We start from the raw sequence: 26,215 nt of genomic DNA on the forward strand, positions 1-26,215 counted from the left end.
CCATCTCCGATTTGTGTGTGTGTGTGTGTGTGTGTATATATATATATATATATATATATATATATATATATATATATATATATATATATATATATATATATATATATATATATGTGTGAGTGTGTGTGTGTGTGTGTGTGCATGAAGTAAACAATTCTGATGTAAACATGTCATATCATTATCTAACTCAGTGCTTTAACCTTATATCTGACTTGTCATTCTGCCTACACGTGTAAACTTCGGTGTGTGTTCATGATAAGCCGCAAAATCCGAACTATTCAGGGACATCGATGATGGTAAATGGAAACGTAAGTACCGCAAATTGCCTTCTGTTACCTGTATTTCATCCACACAACAATGTTAATTATTCATTATATCAACATTACACTGATTCCACTAGACAGATGTTACAATAGGAATGAAGAATTTTGATATAAATAACCTTATATAAATAACCTTATATTCAGACTGTCACCTGTCTTAAAATGTAATGGAAATTTCAATCAAATAAGCAAACAATGAAGTATGAAGTTAGTTATATATATATATATATATATATATATATATATATATATATATATATATATATATATATATATATATATATATATCAAACTTCATTTTTCAAATGCTGGGATTAGAAAGGGTCAGTATCAAATGTGGAGTTATCTAAAATGAACCAATGTCGACTAGAATAACAGAATAGTTTCACAGCCCTATTTATGGTAGATTGCTGAAAATCGCAAATATTCCTAGGTGGTGCTTAAATGAAATCGATTAAGATTCGTACTCGTCGCCGCTGCCTTTTTGTCCCCTTCATCCTCGACATAGTCATTTGATTGCGTCTGACTAGTCTTTTCTTTACATCGCGTAGTTATCCGAACCACAAAGACCTTTCGTTGAATAGAAATGCGGCCATTCCTTGAGCTTTCCTTTTTATAGCTGTTTTTCTTTATTGTTATTCCTGAATTCAGTCTGTGCCAAGGAACAGGTAATGTCAAATGTTAGTACAGCAGTAACAACCTGGACTGTGCAATATATGAAAGTGTGCCAAGAAACAGGTAATGTCAAATATTAGTACAGCAGTAACAACCTGGACTGTGCAATATATGAAAGTGCGCCACGGAACAGGTAATGTCAAATATTTGTACAGCAGTAACAACCTGGACTGTGCAATATATGAAAGTGTGACAAGGAACAACTAATGTAAAATATTAGTACTGCAGTAACAACCTGGACTGTGCAATATATGAAAGTGTGTCAAGGAACAACTAATGTAAAATATTAGTACAGCAGTAACTACCTGGACTGTACAATATATGAAAGTGTGCCATGGAACAGGTGTGTGTGTGTGTGTGTGTGAGAGAGATTTGGATTTCTAACGTAGCTTTAAAAAAAATTTCAGTCATATCGCTACGATGTCTGCAGTGTGTCAGTTTATAGTGATGTCTAGCACTGGGGCATCATGTCGCAGACATCTAGCATGATGTCCCACCCAGTCACATTATCCTGATACTAGGCCGACCAGTCCTAACACTAACCTCGTAATGCTGAGCGCCAAGCGAGGAAGCTGTTAGTACCAATTTTGTAAGTCTTTGGTATGACTCGGCCGGGGATTGAACCCACGACCTCCTCATCCGATGAGGACGCTCTAGCCACTAGGCGCCACGGACCAGGTAATGTAAAATATTAGTACAGCAGAAACAACCTGGACTGTGCAATATATGAAAGTGTGTCAAGGAACAGGTCATGTAAAACATTAGTACAGCAATAACAACCTAGACTGTGCAATATACGAAAGAGTGCCCCGGAATCGGTAATGTAAAATATTAATTAAGCAGTAACAACATGGGTTTTGAAATATATGAAGGATCATTCAAAGCTTTCAAACTTCTCTTTTAGCAAGATCGTCGTGATTTGTTACTTTCACGTGTTCCTTGCATACGATAAGAGAGATCTCGAGTGCTCCTGTATTTAATCCACTACTGTGTAGATCATATTCTTATCTATAAAATACAGCACAGTTCTTTACCTTACTCGTATGTGCTTATGACGAATATTCCGCCTTCCTATTCTCAACCTCTTTTATATACATATTGTGACAGTATAACATGTGTGCTTATTTGACACATTATAAGAAACATACCAGTGTATTTACTTGGATGTATTTCGTAAAGAATTTGGTACTCATAATTTTAAAACTTACAGCTCTCGCTAATCAAGTGATTGACTATCGGATTTGTGTGCATCCTCATTTTTTAAAGTTATGAGATGTCTGGAATCCGTACAGTTGCTTTAACCTTGCTAACCACTCTATTATTGTCTTCCGCTGCAATCTATCCTTCTATCTCTTTGATTCTTTTGATGTATGCTATTATGGATGTCTATCTTGTGTACTTAACTTTTGTCCATGAATATAGATTGTAATTATCATTTGTAAACGGCATATTAAAAGCTTAATTTTTATCCCTGATTGTCGATTATATTTTAAGATAAAGACCCTTTGTAAACATGTTTACTTGATTTGCGTCCAGCACATTGATTTTCCAACTGAAAAAATAAACATAGTTTACCTGATACTTCCCAAGAAGTTTTCTAAAATTTAAATAAACAGACTTGACATTGTTTGAGAATTTGATGAAAATTTCCATTGCTTCATAGGTCAAGAGACATAACATATGTCAAATGGTACCAGTCTTTAAGCTCTGTTCATTTACAATTTGAGAGGATTAATTTATTTAAAGTATTTTTGGAATTACAAAGTGTTTATTGACTTTCAGACTAAGACGTTATTATGAGACTTTTGTGAATGTATTCAAGAACATTTTCATTATCTCATTGTGACATATCAAAATTGTTGGCACATCACCACATTTAAGGATATTGTCACATCAGCACGTTGAAGATTGGAATTACTTCGGAACACCACTGGAACTCATTTGGAACACTATACTTGTGATCATGTGACAGAATGTTCAGGACTATTTGCGATTTATTCACAATGCTATAAGTTCCTTTTAAATTTTTAATTTTTTAATTCTTGTGAAATAATTCATTTGTTAAATTTTACTAGACCTGTTCTTTTTGCTTTTTGTTTTATTTAGTTTAAGACCTTCGAGTCGTAACAATACTATAAATGATATGTATTTTTGTACCCCTCAAACACTTTTTTAGGCATGATCTGCCAGTAATTATTCTTCCCTTCTTTCTCTCTGAGAATCCCGTGCTCTTGTACCGAGAAAACATACATACATACATACATACATACCGACCTACATACATTGATACATACATACATACATACACACATACATACATACATACATACATACATGCATGGAGTATGATACAAAATAAATATACAACACGTTAATATGTGACGTGTAAAATATACCAGAATATGTTTGCTCAATCACATGCGTGCGTTTAAATTAAAGCTATTTCCGACGAAGACACAGGCAGAGTCATCAATATACAAGCGTTATTCAGAATGATATTTGTGGGTCGATAAGATCGTTATGCGTCAAATATGATAGCAATGCATGCATTAAACAATGAAATGGAGATTGGTTGAAATCAAAAGAGAACTTAGGAACAAAATAATAATAACTGCAAATAATTTTAATTAAATCGTGTAATTTTATGTAATTTTGTACAGCATTCTTCATATTAATACGTCCAATTAGTACTCTATGGATATAATTTCTCAGATTTCGTACCACGGTAAGTTTCGTGGAATTTAGTAATGTAATAAATTTCACCAGGCCTTTCCAAACATAAGAGTTTATATACTTCTTTCTTCGAGTCAAAAAAACTACAAGTCCTTTTTGATGTAATGGGGTAGATTGTGATATCTTCCATCTCTCTGATACAATATACAAAGTATGGGTAGACATATTTATCTTTGACAGGAATTTTCTAAATTGTTTCACTTTACTACATCCAAATACTCGTTATTGACATAATGTGATGTCAAATTTCTATATAATCTAGATGGTGAATAATTTGATTCCAAGTTGTCAATTTTGGATAAACTGGTCAGTTAGTTGTTGTTTGACGAAAGATAAGACAACCTTTATGTTTCCATTAGCTTGATTTATCTAAATATCCCCCAAATCAAGACTGTTTAATAAATCCCGGACTAGTGATGCACAGTTTTTATTTTCCGTAACAGCTTTCCATGTCAGTGAGCATTAGGGGATACATCATAATGCATAATATATATTGATCAGGAAGGTTTCTTTCCTAAAACGCCATATAAAAAATCGTTAGGGTAGATTTTTTAACCCCACGAAATACTTCAGTGCAACCGCTCGACAGCAGTTCCTTCAAACTAACCCTAACTTCTGATCCATAATTAAGAATTGGTGTTCAAACATGTTCAAACATTTTGCATTTTAATTTTTGGTGGCACATATCCAAACTTCTATAAATCTTTACCCATTGCAATTATTATTATTATTATTATTATTATTATAGCTGAAGATGTCGGTGAGTTTCTCCTTGCGACGATCTCTATTGGGCAGAATTCTGCTTCTGTGCGCGGTAAGAACTATTTGCTTGCGAATCGGATCAATTCGTATTGCTCTATTCTGCTGAACTTTGTTTTTCGCTGGATTAAGATTCGCCAACTTTTTACTGCTGAAGCGTGAATAAATTATGTGGTCTTAACTGTGGAAACATGTGATGCTAAGTCAATGTCCACTCTATCGAGAGAAAAATATTTGTCTATAAAAGCGCCTCATTAAAATTAAAATATTAGTTCATTCACATTTCTTTAGTATAGATTACAAGGTTTACACAAAATCAGAAATAATCGAGCAAAACGTCTTGTATTTTTCTATCGTTTTCTTCGTCATTTACGATTAAACTTGAGAGACAAATAATTAAAGAATTTACCCTCTATACCGGTATTTTTGAAAATGTAAGAGTAAATCTGTATCACACACCAATGCTAACCATAAAATTGCATTTGACTATATTTCTTATATACATACAAATAAACGAAATGCTGAGCACCAAAGCAACGCATAACGGTTATCATTAGTATTGCCATGTCGTGGGTGTTAAACACTCCGTTTAGCTCCTTACTATGTGAATTTTAAATTTATTTAAACCTGTCATATTTTGCAAACAAAATAATATTTTTTGGTAATTAGTTATTATCAGAACAAAGTGTTTTTATCACCAACTACAATGTTGGTGATACTGTTTCGTATTATTTTTATTTCTTTACTTCTGGGTGTTTAAAATATTTCAATGTGTTAATGTAATGGAAATAAATTAAATCATTATTAATATTTTATAAATCATCCTCAAAAAATATATTCATAACGTGATCCTCGGTTTCTCAATTTTGTTTTTTCCCTTTTATTTACTTCATTAGCTGTTACGTCAGTGCGACAATGTTGCGGCTGCCACCGTAAGTGACGTGGTATACATGAAAGATGGACGTCCGGATAATCGGATTCTGTCAGAGATGCAGCAGTCGCAGGTAAGAACAGGGAGAAACGTCCGAAATTGGGTCAACACTAAATGATTTCAAGAATATGTGTTAAGAAATTGAATGCACAAAACTGGTATGACAAGAGTGCCGTCTTTTCTTGAAAATCTCAGAACATGTATCCATCATGACTAGATAAAACTTGAAGAAGGCAAGTATTCAGCCTTAATTACTGAATAAAATTATTTTTCAGTTTCAGTTTTAACTATGCAATGAGTCAACTAGTTAATCTAGATGCTGCCTTATTTATTCTTTTAATTTTCTCAGCTGGTTCAAAAGATTTATTTTGAAACACAGATCATAACAGCATTTTTAAATATCAAAGTGGCATTATATATAATGTATGACCATTCAATTCAATTAATGTTATTGTACAGAACATAACAGCAGAAAATGTACACTTTAAGAAAAAAATTAACAAAAGAATCAAGTGACAGAGATGATCAAATAATGTTGTGGCAAATATATGACTACTATATATTGTAACTTCTTACCTATAGAGGGCACTCTGATTTTGAGAAATTCAAAAGATATATATATATATATATATATATATATATATATATATATATATATATATATATATATATATATATATATATAATTAACCACTTTTTTATCATACTTGTATCACTGATTAGAAATTTAAGTATATATCTGAATGAATATCAAAACATTTTTATTCAGTATTATTTTTTCAGATGATTATTTACAGAACATGACAATAGAAAATGTTTTTCGTCATCTATAGAGTTAGAGCAGGAGGTAGACTCCATTCTGTTTTGTTGTCTCGACCTATCACTATAGCATAGCAATTTAAGCGAAGTGTTGTATCGACCTATTTCAATCACTAGTGTATGGAAACTAAGGCGAAGTGTTGATTCGACCTATCTCACTCTCTATTGTATGGCAATAAAGCGAAGTGTTGTATCGACCTATTTCAATCACTAGTGTATGGAAACTAAGGCGAAGTGTTGAATCGACCTATTTCACTCCCTAGTGTATGACAACAAAGCGAAGTGTTATATCGACCTATTTCAATCACTAGTGTATGGAAACTAAGGCGAAGTCTTGAATCGACCTATTTCACTCTCTAGTTTATGGCAATAAAGCGAAGTGATATATCGACCTATTTCAATCTCTAGAGCATATTGATTTAAGCGAAGAGATGTATCGACCTATTTCGATCTCTAGTGAATGGCAATAAAGCTAAGTGTTGTATAGTTCCATTTCAATCATTAGTTTATGACAACTAAGACGAGGTGTTTTATCGAACTATTTCAATTACTAGTGTAAGGCAACTGACGCTTTTAAAAATATTAAAATATATTGGGAACTGGATTGATTTGAGATAGTTGTTTTTCGGTTAATTGTATTATTGCCTATACTACTTATCTATCGTTGCATCAATAGTTGTAAATAGCATATGCTATGTGCTTACACGTCAACAATATCCACCTGCAACTGATCATCCACATGATTAACATAGATCAGTCTCTATGGAAATCTAAATCTTTCTCACTTTGGTTGTGTAAAGTATATTCTGCTCAGCGAATACTTGCTTTAATTTAATGTACTTCATTGAAATTTTCTCTCATGTAATTTGTTCACACGTTTGAGTGATATTTTGTATAAGCAAATATATATTGTGCATGGTAGGGATAATGTTATACATGCTTGCCATTTAAAACGGTATGAATCTTTAAGAGTATCATTTGTGTTTGATACATTTTCTTTAGGTGCCATCCACAAACCACCAAGATTATCGTCTAAGGCAAGAGGATTTTCTTGCCAGCAATTAACAACGTTTATTTCATCGTTGCAAACGTATAATGATTCTAGATTTATGTCATGCATTTTTCCTTCCATATACTGATTACAAATTGCTGCCTCATAAGCTAAATCACAATGTCTTGTTTTAAATCTAACTTTATGTTTCATAAATTCTATATCTTTTTAGGTGTCGAACAAATTTCGATTGGCCTTGTGATATGTATCACATTCTCGGATTGTAATGTGCATATAACCGAATACAAAAACATCTGTTTCTCACCACAAATAGTTTTATTTCATTCATCATCCTACACTGCTTGAGCCATTTTACTATCCGAGAAGACACTACTAATTTCAGTGCAATTATAATTAAATATAATCAGCATCTCTGATCGTTTCTGAAACGTTCAAGTATATCTCTATGTTTTCTAAATCGACAAATTAATGATTTTGTTCTTTTATTGGAAACTCTTTAGCACAACTAGCTTTAACTACGAAATTTGTAAACCAATAGGAATTACACACACACACACATACGCACACACACACACACACACACACACACACATATATATATATATATATATATATATATATATATATATATATATATATATATATATATATATATATATATATATATATATATATATATATATATATATATATATATATATATATATATATGTAAGTATACACCGACATTCCTGCTTTATGTTAAACTCTGAAAACTGTTGAACTCAATACAGTTTGGATTTTTGACATTATTTTTGTTCTGAAAAGAAACGTCGCACCAGTGTTCGCTAATTTTCTTCATAATCTGACTGATCCAGTATTTTTTTTACAGTTATGAGGTATCTACCTCTGGTCAGCCAGCGATGTCTTGCTAGTCCATTAGTTTAAAAAAGTTTCAATTACATTTGTTCTCTTATATGACTAAGAAATGTCGATCAACAAAACGTGAGTGGTTTCGTGATATTTTTAATTTATTTTTAAATGAACCCAGACGGTTTAGTGTCTATCGGTTTTTAAGATTTCATTTTATTTTAATTACGATTGGTTCAGCACAGAAACAGCCTTTTACATACTACTCCCCATTCCCGTAAAGTTAAAGGCTGCAGTTATCATACGAGACACAAAAATGCTCTCCAGGCAGTGAAAGGTAAAATAATATCAAACTTTAATACCTTTAGAAATGTTATTTGTTTTCTGTCTTGAGCCACTCGAACCCAACGCTTTCCAACCTCTTTTTGAATATATAAAATAAGTTTGTTATGAACACCGCATTTTGCACCTAAGACATCGTTATGGCTATTATCAATATGGTATTTAATTTTATTCCAGTCATTGGAGGACGATAGAATATTCGAAGAGACTAGTCCCGAGGAAATGCAAGATGTAGAAGTAAGTTCTAATTTTATTTGTGTGAAATTGGTCCAGTAATAGAAATATAATAATGAGTTAACCTTCACTAAGATAAAGTCAAAACCAGGCGACGTTTTTTATCAACATACCTGTTACCTTTTACGTCGCTAAGCAGACACGTTGACATGTAAACGAGCGAGGTAATTTTCTCAATATTGGAGTATATTTTGCAAATGAAAGATAATTATGTTTTCAATAGCTTTGACAATATTGATACATAACGGGATTATATAATTTAAATCACTGAGATAAGGCGTATGTAAAAAAAGAATCTTTATAAATTTAGAGTTGCTTTATAGACTGACTTCGTGCAAGCTCTTGTCAGTTTTATTCCCATTTACCAAAGAAGCAAGTTATTGTCCTTTCAACCTAACCAAACCAATTTGTAGATGATATTGGCTCTGAAAATAAGCAAACCTATCCGAAGATCCAGATATTTTACATAGAGTCAAATCTATTTTAGTTACCATTTATTTATTTATTAATTTATTTATTTAAACAGTATGAGGATGGATACAGTAGCCGAAAACGGTTTTTGACTAACAACCCACATAGCTATTGGGATAAAGGAATCATACCGTATGAATTTTCTAATATCAGTAAGTAACAATGTTTTAAAAGTAAACTTGAACATGTTTTTTTTCTTCTCAAAACTTTTATTTGTATCCCACCCCCAATGAAACAAAATAAAAGCCTTATTGCTTATAGCCACGTGTAAATATCGGCTAATTTTGATGATACCTTAGTCATTTTAAAAGTGAAATTACATCATAATTTTAAAATTTTAATTTCTTACCTTGTTGCTTAAAGAAAAAAGATTCTAGCATTATTCCAATTCTTCTTCCCATATTATAACGCATTGACATAAAACATATGTACGAGGGGCATTTGATAAGTTTGAATATTTGTATAACCTTTGTTTCTTTGAAACTGTTAATAAATGTAATGCCGATCAATGGACAAAGTAACGTTCTATAAAATGGACTGCTGCTGCAAATCCTGCGCACCGGACACCTGAAGATATATGTTTGTGAAGTAACATAGGCAAATGAAATTAAGGTAAAAATACCGGAGAAGGAACACAATTCCACTAGTGAGTAAAGAGTATACTTAAAAAATTGAACTCTCTTAGGGTACTCTGCGACTGGTATTAGAGCCAACTTGGATAAAGTTTGCGAATATAATTCTCTGCCATATCCAACAATTTGGAGGTGGTTGCAGCATTTTAAAGATGGTTGCGAATGTATGGAAGGAAATTGATGAACATGCTCGATATATAGAGAATATTACGAGCAATAATTCATCGTATAAAGCTCAGAAACATGTTTGCAATGTGGATTGTAGCGGTTGCTACTGGTTGCGTGGTATTATGAGGTTGTACCTTCTTACAAGGTGTCCGCTTTATTTGGCTCTTTTTATCTAGATGGTGATCGCCCTCGGTATTCGTGCCCGGATCGAGTAAATTTTAAAATAAAGTGTGAAATTATAAATAGAGATCTGAGCAGATATATAGAACAGAATGACACGAGTCCCCGTACATAAAAAAACAAAAATTTAATCAATTACATAAACAATTGTGATAATACATTATATATTAGGAAGATACACTTCTTTTTTCAATAAATATTTCACCAAATTTGAAACACAAATATATTTATATAAATAACCGGTCTGTTTTAAATGACAGATTTAGTTCATCATATAATCGAGTGAACGATCGAAGCCATTGCATTGTACAACTTCATAACTTGCTAATTCCGGCCCTCTCCGACTTCACTATAGTGGTTCCTCCAGGTCCTTTCGCTTTTTCCCTTTTCCGACCTCTTTGCTGTCTCGCCTCTTTTCGGTCCTCAAACTTTGTGTGGGTATATACTTGGATAAGGAGGTACGTGGATATGTCAGTGGATACTTCCGGGGATACGTCCATGGATACGTCAGTGGATACTTCAGCTGATACGTCCGTGGAGCTATTTCCCATTGCAAAATAAAGAGAAGCGACCTAAATCTTCTGTCAGTTGTCCTACTGGGAATATATCATTATTCCACTCTCGTTATGTCAGATATCGTTACATCGGAATTCAAACAGAACAAATGCTATCTGGTCAAGCTAAACATGGCAGACCATAAACAAACCTAGTTTCGCAAGATTAATGTACTTCCTAATGGCTATTTCATTACTGATTCCCATTAACATTACACGAGAAATAACAATTTCGTTCTCGTCTCAATTACACAAATGAATGATTGAAATTCATTACATGCTTTAACTACGTTATTTTCAGCGAATACACACATTCAAGACTTTGGCATACATGAAATTATCTAAGATCGGTAAATTCAACGGATTCTCGTAACTCTTATCAACTAAAGTAATGCATGGAATTCTTAGATTCCTATAACAATCAAGACGACAAATTCAAACAAGTCTTCAAACTTATATAAAGGAGATCATTGTACAAATTCAGATAGATGGACTCAAACACAGTTACACTCATTTCAAGAGAATTGATCAACGGATTTAAACAAATAAATTCATGAAAATATAAACAATTAAATTCAAGCCAACTAGTATATTGGTATCAACGAACTAAATGAAATTGACGCAAATACCTTGTGCTTTCAAGCTTTGTTCGCTTCTGCCGCCAAAATTGTGTCCGTTGACTTTCCAGACATCCGGTCCCTTTGACCAATGTTTTACGAGAGAATTTCTTCCAAATTCAGTCTCGGAGTCCCTTATAGTTTCACTCTTGCAGGAAAATTGCAGACTGACTAGATTTCTTTCGATGAGGGCAATTTAACCCTAAGAATTTTTCGTGTGGGAACCACGCCCCTTATTTAGCTTTACCAATCAGGATTAAATATATTTACCGCCTTTTATAACCAGGCACCAAAATTGCGGTCAGCATGACTTATAGAATTCCAAACAATAGATCTGGAAAATGTCAAATCTGACAGTTCCGATATAAAAATCGAAAGTACCATTCCCTTTTCTAGTCGTCTAACGGTTAAGTAAACGAAGGCTTAATTAAGAATCATTTCCTCCCCGATACAGACCTTAGAAATAATTGCAGTATAGCGATTTAAGAACCACCTGTCCCCATAAATCTAATTAATTGTTCTCTGGCCCAGATTAATGTGCTTGTTATATATCGACAGAAATTTGCAGCCTTACATGGGTCCCACATTTGTTGACGGCTTATATATAATAAAAAAAAAACAGATTCGGGTTGAAACCGACCAACATCTACCGGCCAAATATGAATATATTGACCAGGGACGTTTGAATAAGACAATCATAAGAGATAAGGCATCAAATTACTTTGCTAAAGACTACTGAAGATAAAATAATAAAGTTTGGATGGGATAAAATAAGCAGAAGACACATATCGCTGTTCATTGGAGTCGGACTGTCAACAAAGAGTGATACACGTTATTTTGTATGCTTAATGCCCTGTCGTCCAGATATCTGTACCTGACTGTGCTAGTGTCACCGGATATTTTTAAGACTCCAAAAATTTTGCCACACGCTGTAAAACATTACCGAACCACCCGTCTGCGCACCGGTGCCTGAAATATTTATCTACTCCATAACACGTATTGGCTCAAAAATACTTCCTGAAGGAGACGGCGTCCAAACTTTGCCACATCCTCCATGCAACTTTGTGTTATGCATATTTGATTTACTTGTATCTGATTTAATATATATTTATTTCAATTTAATTGTTTTGTCAGTTTTATTTTTTTATATTTTTCATTACATGATATTGTAATGTTAATTTATTCACTAGAGATGATACGTTTTTCAGAAAATAGTTTGACATTGACTGTTAGTTTATAAACACCAGGTGTTGATCTAAATCCTGAAATTGTTTCACAATTTGTAGCAACCATCGTAAACAAGTTCTATTTTATTTTAAAATGATTGGTTGTTTTCGAGGTCATGATGAGACTTTGTCTTTAAGATGTAAACATTATTTTTTTTATTATTTCTTAGAGTAAAATAATTGGTTTTCGCCAGAGTCACACTGGTATACGTGATCTGTAACAAGTACTTTCCTTCTATAGACTTCGAGAAGATGATCACGTGACCCCTTTTGTACGTTAATAATACGATATAACGCATGTTTTGGAGAAATAATTTCAGTAGAAGCTAGGCTGTTAAACTGTTTGTTGTACGTTGTGCTGTTTCGAGTTATTTCAAATTACTTGGTTTGGAGTTATTTCAAATTACTTGGATTGAAAAGGATTAATTCTGTTATTTTTCTGGACAATACGTGTGCTAATGTAATATTGTGGAACAAGAAAAGTTTTTTTTACAAAAATTTATTTAGTTATCAAAAACCGGAGTGATAATTCTTGTTTCTACAAGGAACTGTAGAATTCAACACTATAGAATTCACCATTCGTCATCGTCTTCCATCTTGGATTCTTCATTGGGATTCGAACTTGAAATTAGTAGAACATTTTGTTATTAGGACTTCAAAAATTTTATTCTTTGATTATTCTTGGATTAATTTTGGATTTGATTCTATAAAATCGTAAGTTCATATTTTTTCATTTTTCCAGGGACATAAATTATTGTATTTTTTCAAAGCTTGTTGTTTTCACTCTTTCTCGTGTTACTGTTTATTCGAGCCTAAACAAGTGACATAAGACTCTGGTTTAGCTACCAAGTTAGTGTTAGCTGAATCCCGTTATCAACGATTCGCCGAGGGACAGACGATTTGAAAGCCACCCTACTGTGAAAATTCATGTTTGTAATGTACGAACAATATACCATAAAGTGAATACAAAATGGCATTTAATAATTGGACAATAAGACTGAGAAAGTAAGTAGACCTGCACGGTGAGCACTTTGAGACGATACACTAACGTACTGTTCACTAAACTTTGTCGCTCAGAGCATAGATATTCAGAACTTTTAAAAAAAAAAAAACACTGGTATCATCCGCAATGCATCTTTAACAGTTGTTTTTGACCAAAATTAATGCTGCAAGTTGTAAATATGCGACGTCATCGCAGGATTGTGCATCCATGGATTTAGCAGCGAGGCACTCATCTGTTTAAATACATATCTCTTGAGGATGAATTGCTTCTTAACTAAAAATAGCAATTATTAAGCATCGACAATTTAGTCTTAGCCGGGACAATATTCTGTGTCACGTTCACACTAAACCTACGACCTAAAAGTAGCCTCGATATAAAATGATTACTAGAAAACTTTATTCAGAACAATGGCGTACACTTGAATATACTAACATGCAATCCTCTCATTTAAGGAGACCTCAAGGCATATGGAAATATGTATTATAATACAACACGGTTTTTTTTATAGTTTATTAGTCGTAGATATTTAAAACTCGTATATACATGGAACCTGACTAACACAAACGGTTACTACATTTTTTTCCACGATAAAATGGAGAGGTTCCTCAAAAAGCATATTTGAAAACGTATTCCCGAGGTACGAGACGATGACGTGTATCCGGTTTGTACCATGGAATAACAGTGTACCCAGTCTGTATGGCCTGTCTCACCACAACTACTTGATATTCATCCAAGACCACGGGTATGTATACGAAAGCATGTTCAATTGTAATAATAATAATAATAATAATAATAATAATTTATATTCGCAATTTGAATAAGTTGCTGACAAACATAAACACACAATAAAATACATTTATACACATCAAATTATAGAAATGCATTAGTACATATACACTGAATATATGACGATAATAACAATTTCACCACTTAAACAAGTAAGAAACTGTATATCAACTCGTGCCACTCATTGGCTAGAATCTGCATGAAACCCATCGTACAAAACAGTGGTGATTCACAATCTGTATTACGCCGATTCCATCATTGTAATCTGGACTGATCCCAAATTAAGTAGAATCTAGGTTCGGCTTATCCTAGCATCAGTGTGTATGTTTGGCTGAGTCCAGGTTAAGTAAAAATATGTGCATGTCTGATCCTCGCATCTGAGTGTATTCTGGGCTGATCCCAGACTCAGTAGAACTGTGATCAGCCTGAAAAGGTATTCTGATTTCCAATTAAATGTACCCGAACTAAACTTTGAATATCAATATACGGTGGGATGAGTCCAGCGCTTTGGCTGATCCCAGTGTACAAGACTTGTATGGTCTGGATTTAAACTAGAATTCTCAAGATGGATGGTGGGAGATGATTCCATAGTTGAAGCGACTATAAACATTATATTAAACAGACAAAGCATTAGTGTTAGTATACAATATGAATATCTATGGGGAACGCCTAGCCCCTATCAGAGTAATAAAGAGACATCACAATAAGTGAAAGCCAAGTATACGAGTATAGGGCACAATGTACATAACAAACCGACCGTGTCAGGTGTGATATCAAGGCGGTGTCAGTGGTGATATCAGGCATGTACAAGTACATAAATATAGTTACATGAGACTCAAACCAAGCCCAGCGATAGCGACTGATCACTACATACCACCTACTAACCATGGACTTTGATTCAATCTTTCATTACTGATAACAATGATGACCAGTTCGAGGGTCTCTGACTATGTACACTGAACGTCATCCTACAGCTAGCCCCAACTAGACAGCAAATTAAGGGGGACAAACATAACTTCATGCACGAGTCATTGTCTATCTCAGTTCCAATGAACATGTGAAAACCATTATACAATGGTTGTATACATGATCAAAACGTCTAACTTCAGATTATCATCACAGATTGCAATACTAGCATCAATTTCCCACTGTTTTTTTGTTTTAAAAAAGCTATAAAGAAAAATATTTTCCTAATAGATTGCAGTTTACTGATATACAAGAAATAGACAACACAGTTATTAGCAAGCTAAAGTCTGTTCTAAATCTTTGCTACGTGCCTTTGCAATTAATGAATGCATCATGTTTTGTATAAACAACATATACACCAGTCAGATTGAAAAATTATATCTGTTGAACCTACACGACGATGAGTAATACTTTGAAGTGAAATTAAAAAGTACGGAGTACGGAGGGAAAATGCTTTAGATAATTTTTAATTCGTCCCCTGCTGGGAACTAAAATATTGTCCTTGGGTTACAGCTCTCATCGCCTTGCCTTCGCGCACCAACCCCCATTCCTTCTCAACTTAGCGCATATCCCCAAAAGAAGAATGGAACCCATACCAAAATTTTATTACGTGTAGTGACATTTTATACCAACCCACTTGTAAAGGGATAGAAACATTCAAATAAAAAGAAAAAAATTATAATGCACTAACACAACATTTTTGAAAAGAAATAAGCACAATATGTGTGTTCGAAAAAGACAGGTGACCGTATATACTGGGTTCACGATCTACTTGCCTAAAGTCTACCACCACCACCCCACACCCCTAATAGGGAATATTTTAAATACACTAATTTTCTCTTTAAAGAGGTTTTATATTGCTCCAATTGTCATTTCCGGTCATGCTTTGAAATGTAACAGAATATTAAGAATGCTAAAATATGCATTTCTAACACATACGATAAAATGTACAAATTAAAAAGGATAGTTAGCTACTGTTGGCACTGAGAAAAGAATCGAATTTGAAGACTAAAAATATACACATACATATTTGTTCAAAATTATTTTGCTTATCACTGAAATCTTGAACATATATGCAAATGCAAAACCTGAGTAGATTTCAGATATATATTTTGTGAAAGAAATAATGATATAAAGAATCTAACCACTCATTCATTTCCAATAAAGCTTAATTTTAATATGTCAAAAATAAAAATGATGTCTTCATTAGGTTGGCAAACAAAACCACACATGACTCCATTTACTAGAGTTAGAGAAATTGTTTTAAGCTTGAAAGACAGGTGTTTCGCAATACTATCTTCGTACTCTTAAATATGGCAACATCCTGGTCTGCGCCTGATATCACTGTCTCGCACCAAAAAAGTCCTTATGATATTTTTCAGTATGAAACGAAATGCAGGATATCAAAATAAAACTACATATTTTGTTGTCAACTATAGTGCACTACATTGACGTTTATGAAATGTATATTGGAAGAAAACTGAACCAATATACTAGCCATTGCGTGCATCTTTAAATATTTGGTACTGTATTTTTTATTCCCCCACCAGTGGACACGATCTCGAGCGTTAAAACAATTGGTGGCTTGCTGATTACAACATAATGGACAGTTAAAACTGATTACACAGTGAGAAAAGAACATGTTTCTAATTTTGAGGACGGGAATACTGTTATATTTAGAGCATCTTTTTCCGTACTGGGTACCATGTAAAACAGCGTGATGTAATACTTGATCTTTAATTAAGTACGATAAGTTTTTATATCACCGAAAACTATATCAAAGATTTTAATTTAGTTATTCTGTATGTAGTGTATAATCTGAAATAGGAAACTGCACAACGTTTCGGATCAAAGATTTTAATTTAGTTATTATATTGCGGGGAAATAAATGGTCCTGTAAATCAGTGGAAGGAACTAGAATATTTTAAACTATTACAGGAACCTACTAAAAAGTGCAAATGTGTATTGTACTCTGGGTTACTGTCAGTTAAAGTTTTGCTCGAAAGTGTTGCGAAAACGTGTGTGCTACAAAACGACGACATTAAACGATACAATTATTATTAATATTATTATTATCATTACTATTATTATTATTATATTGATCTCATTTGTGAAAAATACATTGGTTAAATGAGTAATAAGCCTGAATTTAATAATAACAATCTCTGCTTGTTCATTTTCATGTTTCATATGAAAGATATTCCCTATGTTGCAATGTATTTATTGCTTACTAAATATATAGTGTTCTAACTAAATGTATTAAATCTTGTCAACGCGACTTTTTTACACATGATGTTCATATGTTTAGGTTGATTCAAACAGGATTCAATAAATACTCCAAGTAAAAATCATATAACAAAGATCAAAGAAATATCAAATTTTTGTAAGTGCCAAAATTGCCTATAAAGTTAACAAACATTAATATTTCGACACTCAAAGTAAGAGAGGAAGAAATAAAAACTATATGGTTAGTTACTCGCGATTGACAAATTAACTTATTGTTTTCAATCGAGGAGCCAAACATCGGCAGATACGAATTAAGAAATTAAATAGAGGTTAAATCGAAATTCGTTATGTTTTCTCCCAACAATTATTAACAACTGCTACAATTAAAGGAATGTGCAAGCACCGTGAAACTAAAACTTATTAATAGATCAATCGAAATTGAAAATACGACATAAAATTAAACATTGTCATTGATTCTCACTTTTAAAAGAAAGATGTTTTCCGATATATTCTTGTTTTGCATGTAAGACTCTTTAATGATGAGAAAGCTCAGACGCTGTTTATAATATTAAACAAACGTTGTAACTCGCGATGACTGCAGCGTTGTTCGACTTTCAATAAATGACATTTAGTTGCTTTAGCAATAATTAGTGATATGTATTTAGTGGCGTTCAATGACATTATATGGGAACATTGGCCACTTTTACTAACAATTGGTGATATTATATGAGAATTATTTACATTTAATGACAAACATTGGCTACAATATCTGGCCATCTAAAATAGGGAGTTCTCGTGTCTAAGAACTGACCCTGTTGTCCTCGTTCAACAGGAGTCATGTGGAATTTAATGCAACGCGATAAAAGTAAACACCATTATGAGAAAGACGAAAGCAGTAAGGAAATCAAGATACATTTTATAGGCAGATGAAAAAACACATGGCCTGGACAAAGTACAACAGACTGAATTGAAAAACATTGTGGAAGAAAGCCCAGTTAAATCAGACAGACTAATAGCAAGGAAGGAGCATTAAAATCAGATCCGATAGAAGTACTGAAAGAGAAGAATGTATTGTTTGGAAGAAAGTTGATATCAACGCTTCTGTTGCTTGTTAGCACCAGTTATCTTGCATATAAATTGGAGACACTGCCGACTCCAACCTGCAGTTCAAAGTGTCACGGGTCTATGCTCGTAAAATAAGTAACAAAACAGAGTGAAAGAAAATAAGCTTTGTAAAATTTAACAAATAATTTATTTCTGTAGAATACAAAGTGAAAATGAGAAAACAAACTGACGGTATTGAGAATTAAATCAAACAATAATCCAAGAATTACAGACACAAGTCCTAGTAACTTAAAGTCCTGAATACAATTTAGTAAATGTCCAGAATAAATCCAAAAACTGAAGGCGATTATGTGTCTTTGGTAGCTTAGAAAGTGTTGATGTGTCAACAGTCTTTTGTTGAATCACAGTAATATAATTCCAGGTTTGAATTCAATATAAATTCCAGTGAATGTCTCTATCCACGAATGTTATCAGAACACTTTTGTATTTTCAGAGAAAATAATCACTTGAATTCAATAATTTGAAGAAATAAAATTTAGCCCGACTGGTCACAACATAATATATAACTTAAAAGTGCTAGTTACAAGATTATATAGCTCTCTACTTCACCACAGGTCACAATTAGCATTTTCTATATATAAATAACCCTATTACGCAACGGAAAATAACCTTCTAGAACGATCCTGATGTTTACAATATACAAACCATTACCTGGATTACACTCAGGAAATTCCAAAACCTAGACCCAAATAAACATATTGACTTCTTTTAATAATAAAACTGAATTTCAACACACACACACACACACAGACACACACACATGGAAAATAATTTAGTTATGCATTAGTTGTTTACACAGAATAAAATATTTAAAAAATCAATTTGAGTCAAGCAGAAATGAACTCAATTTTTGACAATGTCAAGTCCAACAAACAGTATTACATTACAACAGCATGTAACGAAATACAAAATAATAAAAAACTAACAAAAAATTAGATTAAATATACATAGCAAAAGTCCAATTTAGAAAAACAAAGCGAAAATAAAAGTGTAGAAATTAAAACGACAGAGTCTGCAACAGGTGTGCAAAGCAAACCTAGCAGTATTACATCCCTCAAATGTTGTAGGCTTTTTGTATTTCAAATGTTTAAAACAAAATACCAACAATGATTGTTATTTAACATGTATCTCTGGTAACCGTTTTAACGGTCTAGTGTAATATTGTTGCAAACATTAGACCGTTATAAGATAGGGTCACCATCTAAACTGTATATCGTGGAAGTACTTAAATTGATTAAGCCTATTCTTATGTCGGATATTCCCATGGACTATCTAACTGTGCGCGGACTAGTGCATGACAAAATAAATACATTATGTCTTGGGAATGCATTTTCATTTCTTTAACGTTTCTTCAATGCGTGCTCCATTTAATATATTGTGTTGACGATGTATATTGCTTTGTACAATCCATCAGAAAGGCCAGATTTATATACCCTGCATAGAACCAAATGTCAAATCTCGAGTCGGACTGCTTCGATATTTTACTTTATTTAACTAGCATTTTAGATGAAAAAGTAATTATATTTAATCATTGTAACTATATAAATGAGTCACGAATTTATTTACACCAGTACGTTCATGTGTTAGCAGCTTGTTTATTAATTTCTGAATATTGTGACTTAGTACGAATTCATGTCATGGTATGATCTTTGGTATTAAAGAACGTTTTATATGTACTGTTGAGTTGCACGAAAATATAATTCATGTTATGACTTTATTTTGTGTATTAGATCACTGTTGTAGGCTTTGATAACTTCTCACTGAAAAAATAGTAATACATATGCTGAGTTTCCAGCAACATCATTTCAATAAATATTCTATTCTCTACATAGTCTCCACACGGCCTCGCTTACACATTAAAGCAAGGTATGCAATATTTATATACTGACGCAAAAGAAAGAAACAAAAAATATTTTGCCATTTAACAGTGCAAATAATTTGCTATTTATATGTACAACAACGTTACTGTTTTAGGACATTAATGTAAGATCCTTTTTGGTGTCCGTTGCACTTCTCTGAAACATATTAATTTAATACATGTAGCTTGGTGCCGTTAGTAATGTATACAAATTCAAATTATTGATTGCACCACCGTTTCTCTGCACGAGTGCGTTTTAAAGTTTGATTTGACTGTTGTTGTAGTACCTGTACAGGAGAAATCGTGAAAGAAAATATCATTCGCTATAACATTTAGATTTTCTTATTTATATTTATGTATTTTACCTGTACACGAATATATATATATATATATATATATATATATATATATATATATATATATATATATATATATATATATATATATATATATATATATATCTGCCTGTATACAGAGAGAGAGAGAGAGAGAGAGAGAGAGAGAGAGAGAGAGAGATGCATGGACAGACAAGGGGCAAACGAAAAGACAAATAACTAGATAGAATATCTTGGTTCGTTTCAGCTGTTGGTCATTCGTTGGTAATATAAGGACAAGTGGACAGAAAATATCATGCTGTGAAGGTGTAAGTACTCTCTCTCTCTCTCTCTCTCTCTCTCTCTCCTGTGGAAGTAACTGTGAAAAATATTTTTTGGAGAGGAATATAAAGAGACTGATGTTTACGTGCAAAATATAGTTTTTTGTTCGATCAGCCTTGACTCCAGAGAAGAACGAATTCTATCACATCTGTTGAATGTTGATGAAATATAGATTCGGATTGAAATCGTTAAACGGCTACTCAAATACAAAAAGGTGTTCAAACTTTAAGCAAATGAGGAGAAACCACAAATCACTCGATCTAATGAAGTGGACACTCAAAAGCGTTATACAACAATTATATATATATATATATATATATATATATATATATATATATATATATATATATATATATATATATATATATATATATATATATATTTATATTTATATATAGTGGTGTGTTTAGGCTCTTGCAAAACGTCACAAGAAAACGTGGAGCCAACAAGCTTTGTACAATTTAACAAATATTTTATTTCCCAACAACAACAAGGTAGAAAAGAGAAAAAGAACTTACGGTTTTAAGAATTAAATAAAAAAATAAGAATTAAAATTAAAAGTCTTATTATTAAAAAAGTCCTAAATGAAACTGAGCTCGAATCCCGATGAAATCCAAAATGGAAAACAATGACGTCTGTTGTAACCTGTGAAGTGCTGCTGTGTCAACAGTCTCTTGTTCAATCACAGAAAATAATATTCCAATTTGCATTCTGTATAAAGTACGATAAATGTCTTTGTCCAAGAAATGATTTAGAGCATTTGTATTTCCATTGATAACAAACTTTAAATCCAAAGAAAAACAAAATAATTAGCTCAACATTAAACACTTTAACTTCTCAAGTGTTAAGGCAAGAATGATAATTCTTTCTCAAAACATTAGTAATCAATCTAACTACAACGTAAAACAGATTCCCGAATGGAAGTCAGTAGTTCATCCTTCTGGTAAAACCAAACGTTTGTAACAATAAACACTTTATGAATCTTACTCTGACAAGGAATAAAAAAATTTAGCAAAAGTTGTTTACTACAACTATTACTGTTTCTGAATCAACGTCAGGAACTAGGTCAGCATTAGGTACAAAGTTTATCTTATTAGTTGTTTATAACTGTCTTAGGTTTCTGGACAATTTTATTTCCAGTAAATAAAATTACACTACAATAACATGTAATGGAATAAAAATAAATTAAGACTAACAAAGAAACAATTAAATTAAAACATATATATATATATATATATATATATATATATATATATATATATATATATATATATATATATATATATATATATATATATATATATATACTTTTTTCTATATTCTTTAAAATGTAGGAAAATTCTACATCAAAATTCACAAGATTGTTGACACAGACAGGTATGCAGCATATAAGTTTGAACTATATTCCATCTCCCGAAAGCTTATCATTGATAAGTCTTGTAATTTATTTATTTATTTTCAGAATGTTTTTGGTATGGCCTAATTCTTAATCATTTAATATTATTTTTTATGCACAGACTGCCTGTGTGCATGAAATTGGACACGTGCTCGGTTTTCTGCATGAGCAAGAAGTCCCAGTCAGAGACGATTACATCAGAATCAACTATCAAAACATAGTCAGCGGTAATTTTAGTTTAAGGACGTTATTTAATTCATGCAGATTAATTATCTAATTATGAATGTGAATAAAGGGTATATACAGTTTTCAAGATGTTTAAGAGTAATGAATAGAGTACCGAAATAAATTAAGAACTTATATATGGCGTGTGCAAGTCGGCTGCATATATAGTATTATGTTATATCCTGTCCGGATTGTTCACATTACACGTAATACATTGTTCCATATCTCCAGAGTTTTCTCAATAGATCAAGTACAAGTGACTAACACATCCTCCAACACATACAGACAAAATGCCTTTTTCATAACTGAATATAATGTTTTGGTAACCGTTTAAGTTTGAAGGCATTCTTAAATTTAATATTATTTCCACATAAAGTTTGGTCGTAGTAAACACTGTCAGTATTTATAATTCATAAAGAATTGTTAGCTTTAAATCAAATATTTATTATGGTATTTCTAATATGCGTATGAACATTATTAGTTCTGACTTTCCTGTTTTATAGTAGAATGTGTCTTAAAGGCATGCATTGTTTGGCAACTGGTATTGATTATTTAGCAGCAGATAAAAGTTGGAATGTTTTGCTATATTATTTTGTAGCCCACGTTAGTTGGAAGCGAGACATAGCAGTCAATGTTCCATAAAATGTAAAAACGACGTCAACATGTTGCTACAGTCTTGGCTAAAGATTCCTTTGTATATACTTCCTAAACGACGTCAACATGTTGCTACAGTCTTAGCTAAAGATTCCTTTGTATATACTTCCTAAACGACGTCAACATGTTGCTACAGTCTTAGCTAAAGATTCCTTTGTATATGCTTCCTAAACGACCTCAACATGTTGCTACAGTCTTGGCTAAAGATTCCTTTGTATATACTTCCTAAACGGCTTTATACATTCTGATCATAATTGGCATAATTTGTAATGGCACGAAGCTAAGTTAGTCTACAACGTAGCCGCTCGCTCCTTTTACCTTTGGGTTAAAGTTTCCAACGTGTTCTCCTTTGTTTTTTCATTCATTTTTGCGGGGAGGGGGCTTATATTTCCTCATACTTGTAATGTAAGGTCACGGTGATAGAAAATTTGTGTTAAATTTCTAGCAAATTTTCCCTTTTTTATTGTTTCCTTGACCATTTGATGGATATTCATTATGAAGCTAAGGTAAAGTGTTAAGTGAAATGCTCACTCGCCCATCTGACCTATAGTCAAAGCCAGTGATAGAATACTTTGCGGTGTGATTTTGGTAAATTTTAGTTTTGCTCATTTTTGTTGCATATTCTTCCTAAACCCCAATATAGATTTGTTCCGTAGTTGGGATGAATTATTATGTAGCTAAACAATTAACGTTGCAACGTACTGGATTTGTGGATGATGTGGTGAAGGTTACGCATTTTATATCAGTGCTTTGATTTGGGGACTCGACATGCACTCACTGGCCTTCTTGGTTTTACTGGACAATCGGAGTTTCAGATGGGTTGTGTAATTAATGATTCAAAAGGACGTTCATTAATTAATTTTAACCGACCTCGTGATTTTTTATTGTAAATCATTAAAAAAATTTAGTAAACTTATTGTCAAGTTGAATAGAGCTTCAAGAAAGCACAAACAATGGAGCCTTTATTGACGAGATGCGTCAATACATTGAACCAGAATGTGAGTATGTATTTGGAATGTTTCGTAGCTTGTGCTTCAGACTCATGTACAGTCTACTGTATTTGTATGATCTACTAACTAATGGATAGAATTTTAAAAGGCGATTTTTATCAAACAATAGTGGAGCGAGATTCATTCAAATGCTATGACTGTTGTTTTACATAGGAAAGCAGGGAAACTTCAACAAAAAAGGGGAGCAAAACAGCAGGACGTTCGGCTACTTTGACATGAGCTCAATAATGGAATATGGTCTCGCTGTAAGTGACGTTTTTTGATAATAAAGTGACATGAGTTGGAAAATGAATTACTACGGTATAAAAGTAATTAACCTCAGATTTGCAATCTGATTGATGAAAATTTAAGAAAATTGACGAATCAAATGTCTCAAGTCTTAGCATGACTTTAAGATTTATTCGGGGCTGGTATAAATGTGAGTCTGGCAAAATGTCAGCCACACAAGCTCAGTAATGAAGTATCGTACAGAAGTGAGTGGTATGAATTAAATAAAGGAGCTACACAAACTCGATAATTGGCCAGCGCACCAACTAAAGTACCGGTAATCGACATGAAAGCGATAATGGGGTTTGGTATCACAATACAGAACGATTATTATGACAGAAGCTCATTCACACCCACCCACACACACACACACACACACACACACACATATATATATATATATATATATATATATATATATATATATATATATATATATATATATATATATATGGGTGTGTATCTGTGTGTCTGTGGGTGTGATTAAACAATATAAATTTCAGCTTTCAAAAGGCTTCTTAGCTAATCAGTTTATCATTATCAAGTAAGACTCTTTAAGTCCGAATTTGAATTTAATTTCAAGAGCTATAAAACGTAATCAGGCTACGGCAGACGGATAAGACTTTACTTTTAGTACTTATTGAACAAAATCGTGTTCTTCAGATACGATACTCTAAAGGAATTAGCATGGTAAGAAAAATAACAAACGCACATTTACAAAAAAATGTCCAGTGCAGAAAAAAGACAAGCCACAGTACTAACTTTATTGGGAAACCAATATGAAAAATGTAAGAAGTTTCAGAGTATGGTAAATGACAGAGATCTTACTCTCCTCTACCCTTCAATGTATTACAGTTTTAAAGAGCAGATATTAAGACTATGAAACAGAAGATGACCTTGTCAGCCAAAACGTAAATATATCTTTACATTTATTCACGAACCATGTCACAAGAAAGGACAATATTGTAAAGCCACTCGAAACTCTCAAAAATTATTTTGGATTAATTCATTTTGCAGAGTTAGCCATAATTAAGCAAATGACGCCACAAGCAAAAAGTAGCATTGTTTAACTCTGTTTTAGTCTCAATCATTATTTTTATTAATACAATTAGGTATTTACCAAGAACAAGCAACCAACAATTACCGTCTTTGACCAGGATCTGGAGTATATGTTTGGTCACCAGGACACGGAGGAGTTCTACATGTTCTCAGAATTACATAATGTATATAAATGTAAAGGTAAGAAACTCAGTTCTTTCACTGCACGAGAATCTCAATGTAAGGAACTATTTTCTACATTTTTGCAGAACTTCATAACGTGTAGAAATTATTTAACGGTGACGAGGCGATGAATATCCTCAAAGATCTGCAATGCGCATCGAAGCAAAGACGAGAATATAGGACCATAACGTGTAATTATTCACAAGTTGCAAATGGAATCTCATAAATACATATGGCATACAGTTGTAAAGGTGAGTAGGTCTACGTGTTTTAAAAATAACACATAATGTAATGTAG

At 32.6% G+C, this 26,215-nt stretch overlaps 1 protein-coding gene across 5 annotated transcripts in view; it reads left to right on the forward strand.

Annotated features, from left to right (window-relative positions):
• The first annotated feature begins 206 nt into the window (after positions 1-206).
• The window catches only part of LOC149800946 (uncharacterized), a 58,246-nt gene continuing 32,237 nt past the window's right edge, over positions 207-26,215 (forward strand). For 2 of the 5 annotated variants that reach the window (XM_089955019.1, XM_089955018.1), the window contains exons 1-10: positions 221-308; positions 4,480-4,545; positions 5,387-5,494; positions 8,621-8,680; positions 9,204-9,300; positions 14,129-14,270; positions 21,072-21,132; positions 22,663-22,768; positions 24,584-24,675; positions 25,810-25,936. In XM_089955019.1, coding sequence (XP_089811145.1) covers positions 291-308; positions 4,480-4,545; positions 5,387-5,494; positions 8,621-8,680; positions 9,204-9,300; positions 14,129-14,270; positions 21,072-21,132; positions 22,663-22,768; positions 24,584-24,675; positions 25,810-25,936 — 877 coding nt within the window. In that variant the 5' untranslated portion in view covers positions 221-290. Of the gene's footprint in view, positions 309-4,479; positions 4,546-5,386; positions 5,495-8,620; positions 8,681-9,203; positions 9,301-14,126; positions 14,271-21,071; positions 21,133-22,662; positions 22,769-24,583; positions 24,676-25,809; positions 25,937-26,215 lie in introns of those variants that run through there. The other 3 variants (XM_089955017.1, XM_089955016.1, XM_089955020.1) reach the window with 3 other exon arrangements.

The sequence above is a fragment of the Sinohyriopsis cumingii genome, chromosome 4, assembly GCF_028554795.1.
Source record: "Sinohyriopsis cumingii isolate HCF-2022 chromosome 4, ASM2855479v2, whole genome shotgun sequence".
NCBI lineage: Eukaryota > Metazoa > Mollusca > Bivalvia > Unionida > Unionidae > Sinohyriopsis > Sinohyriopsis cumingii.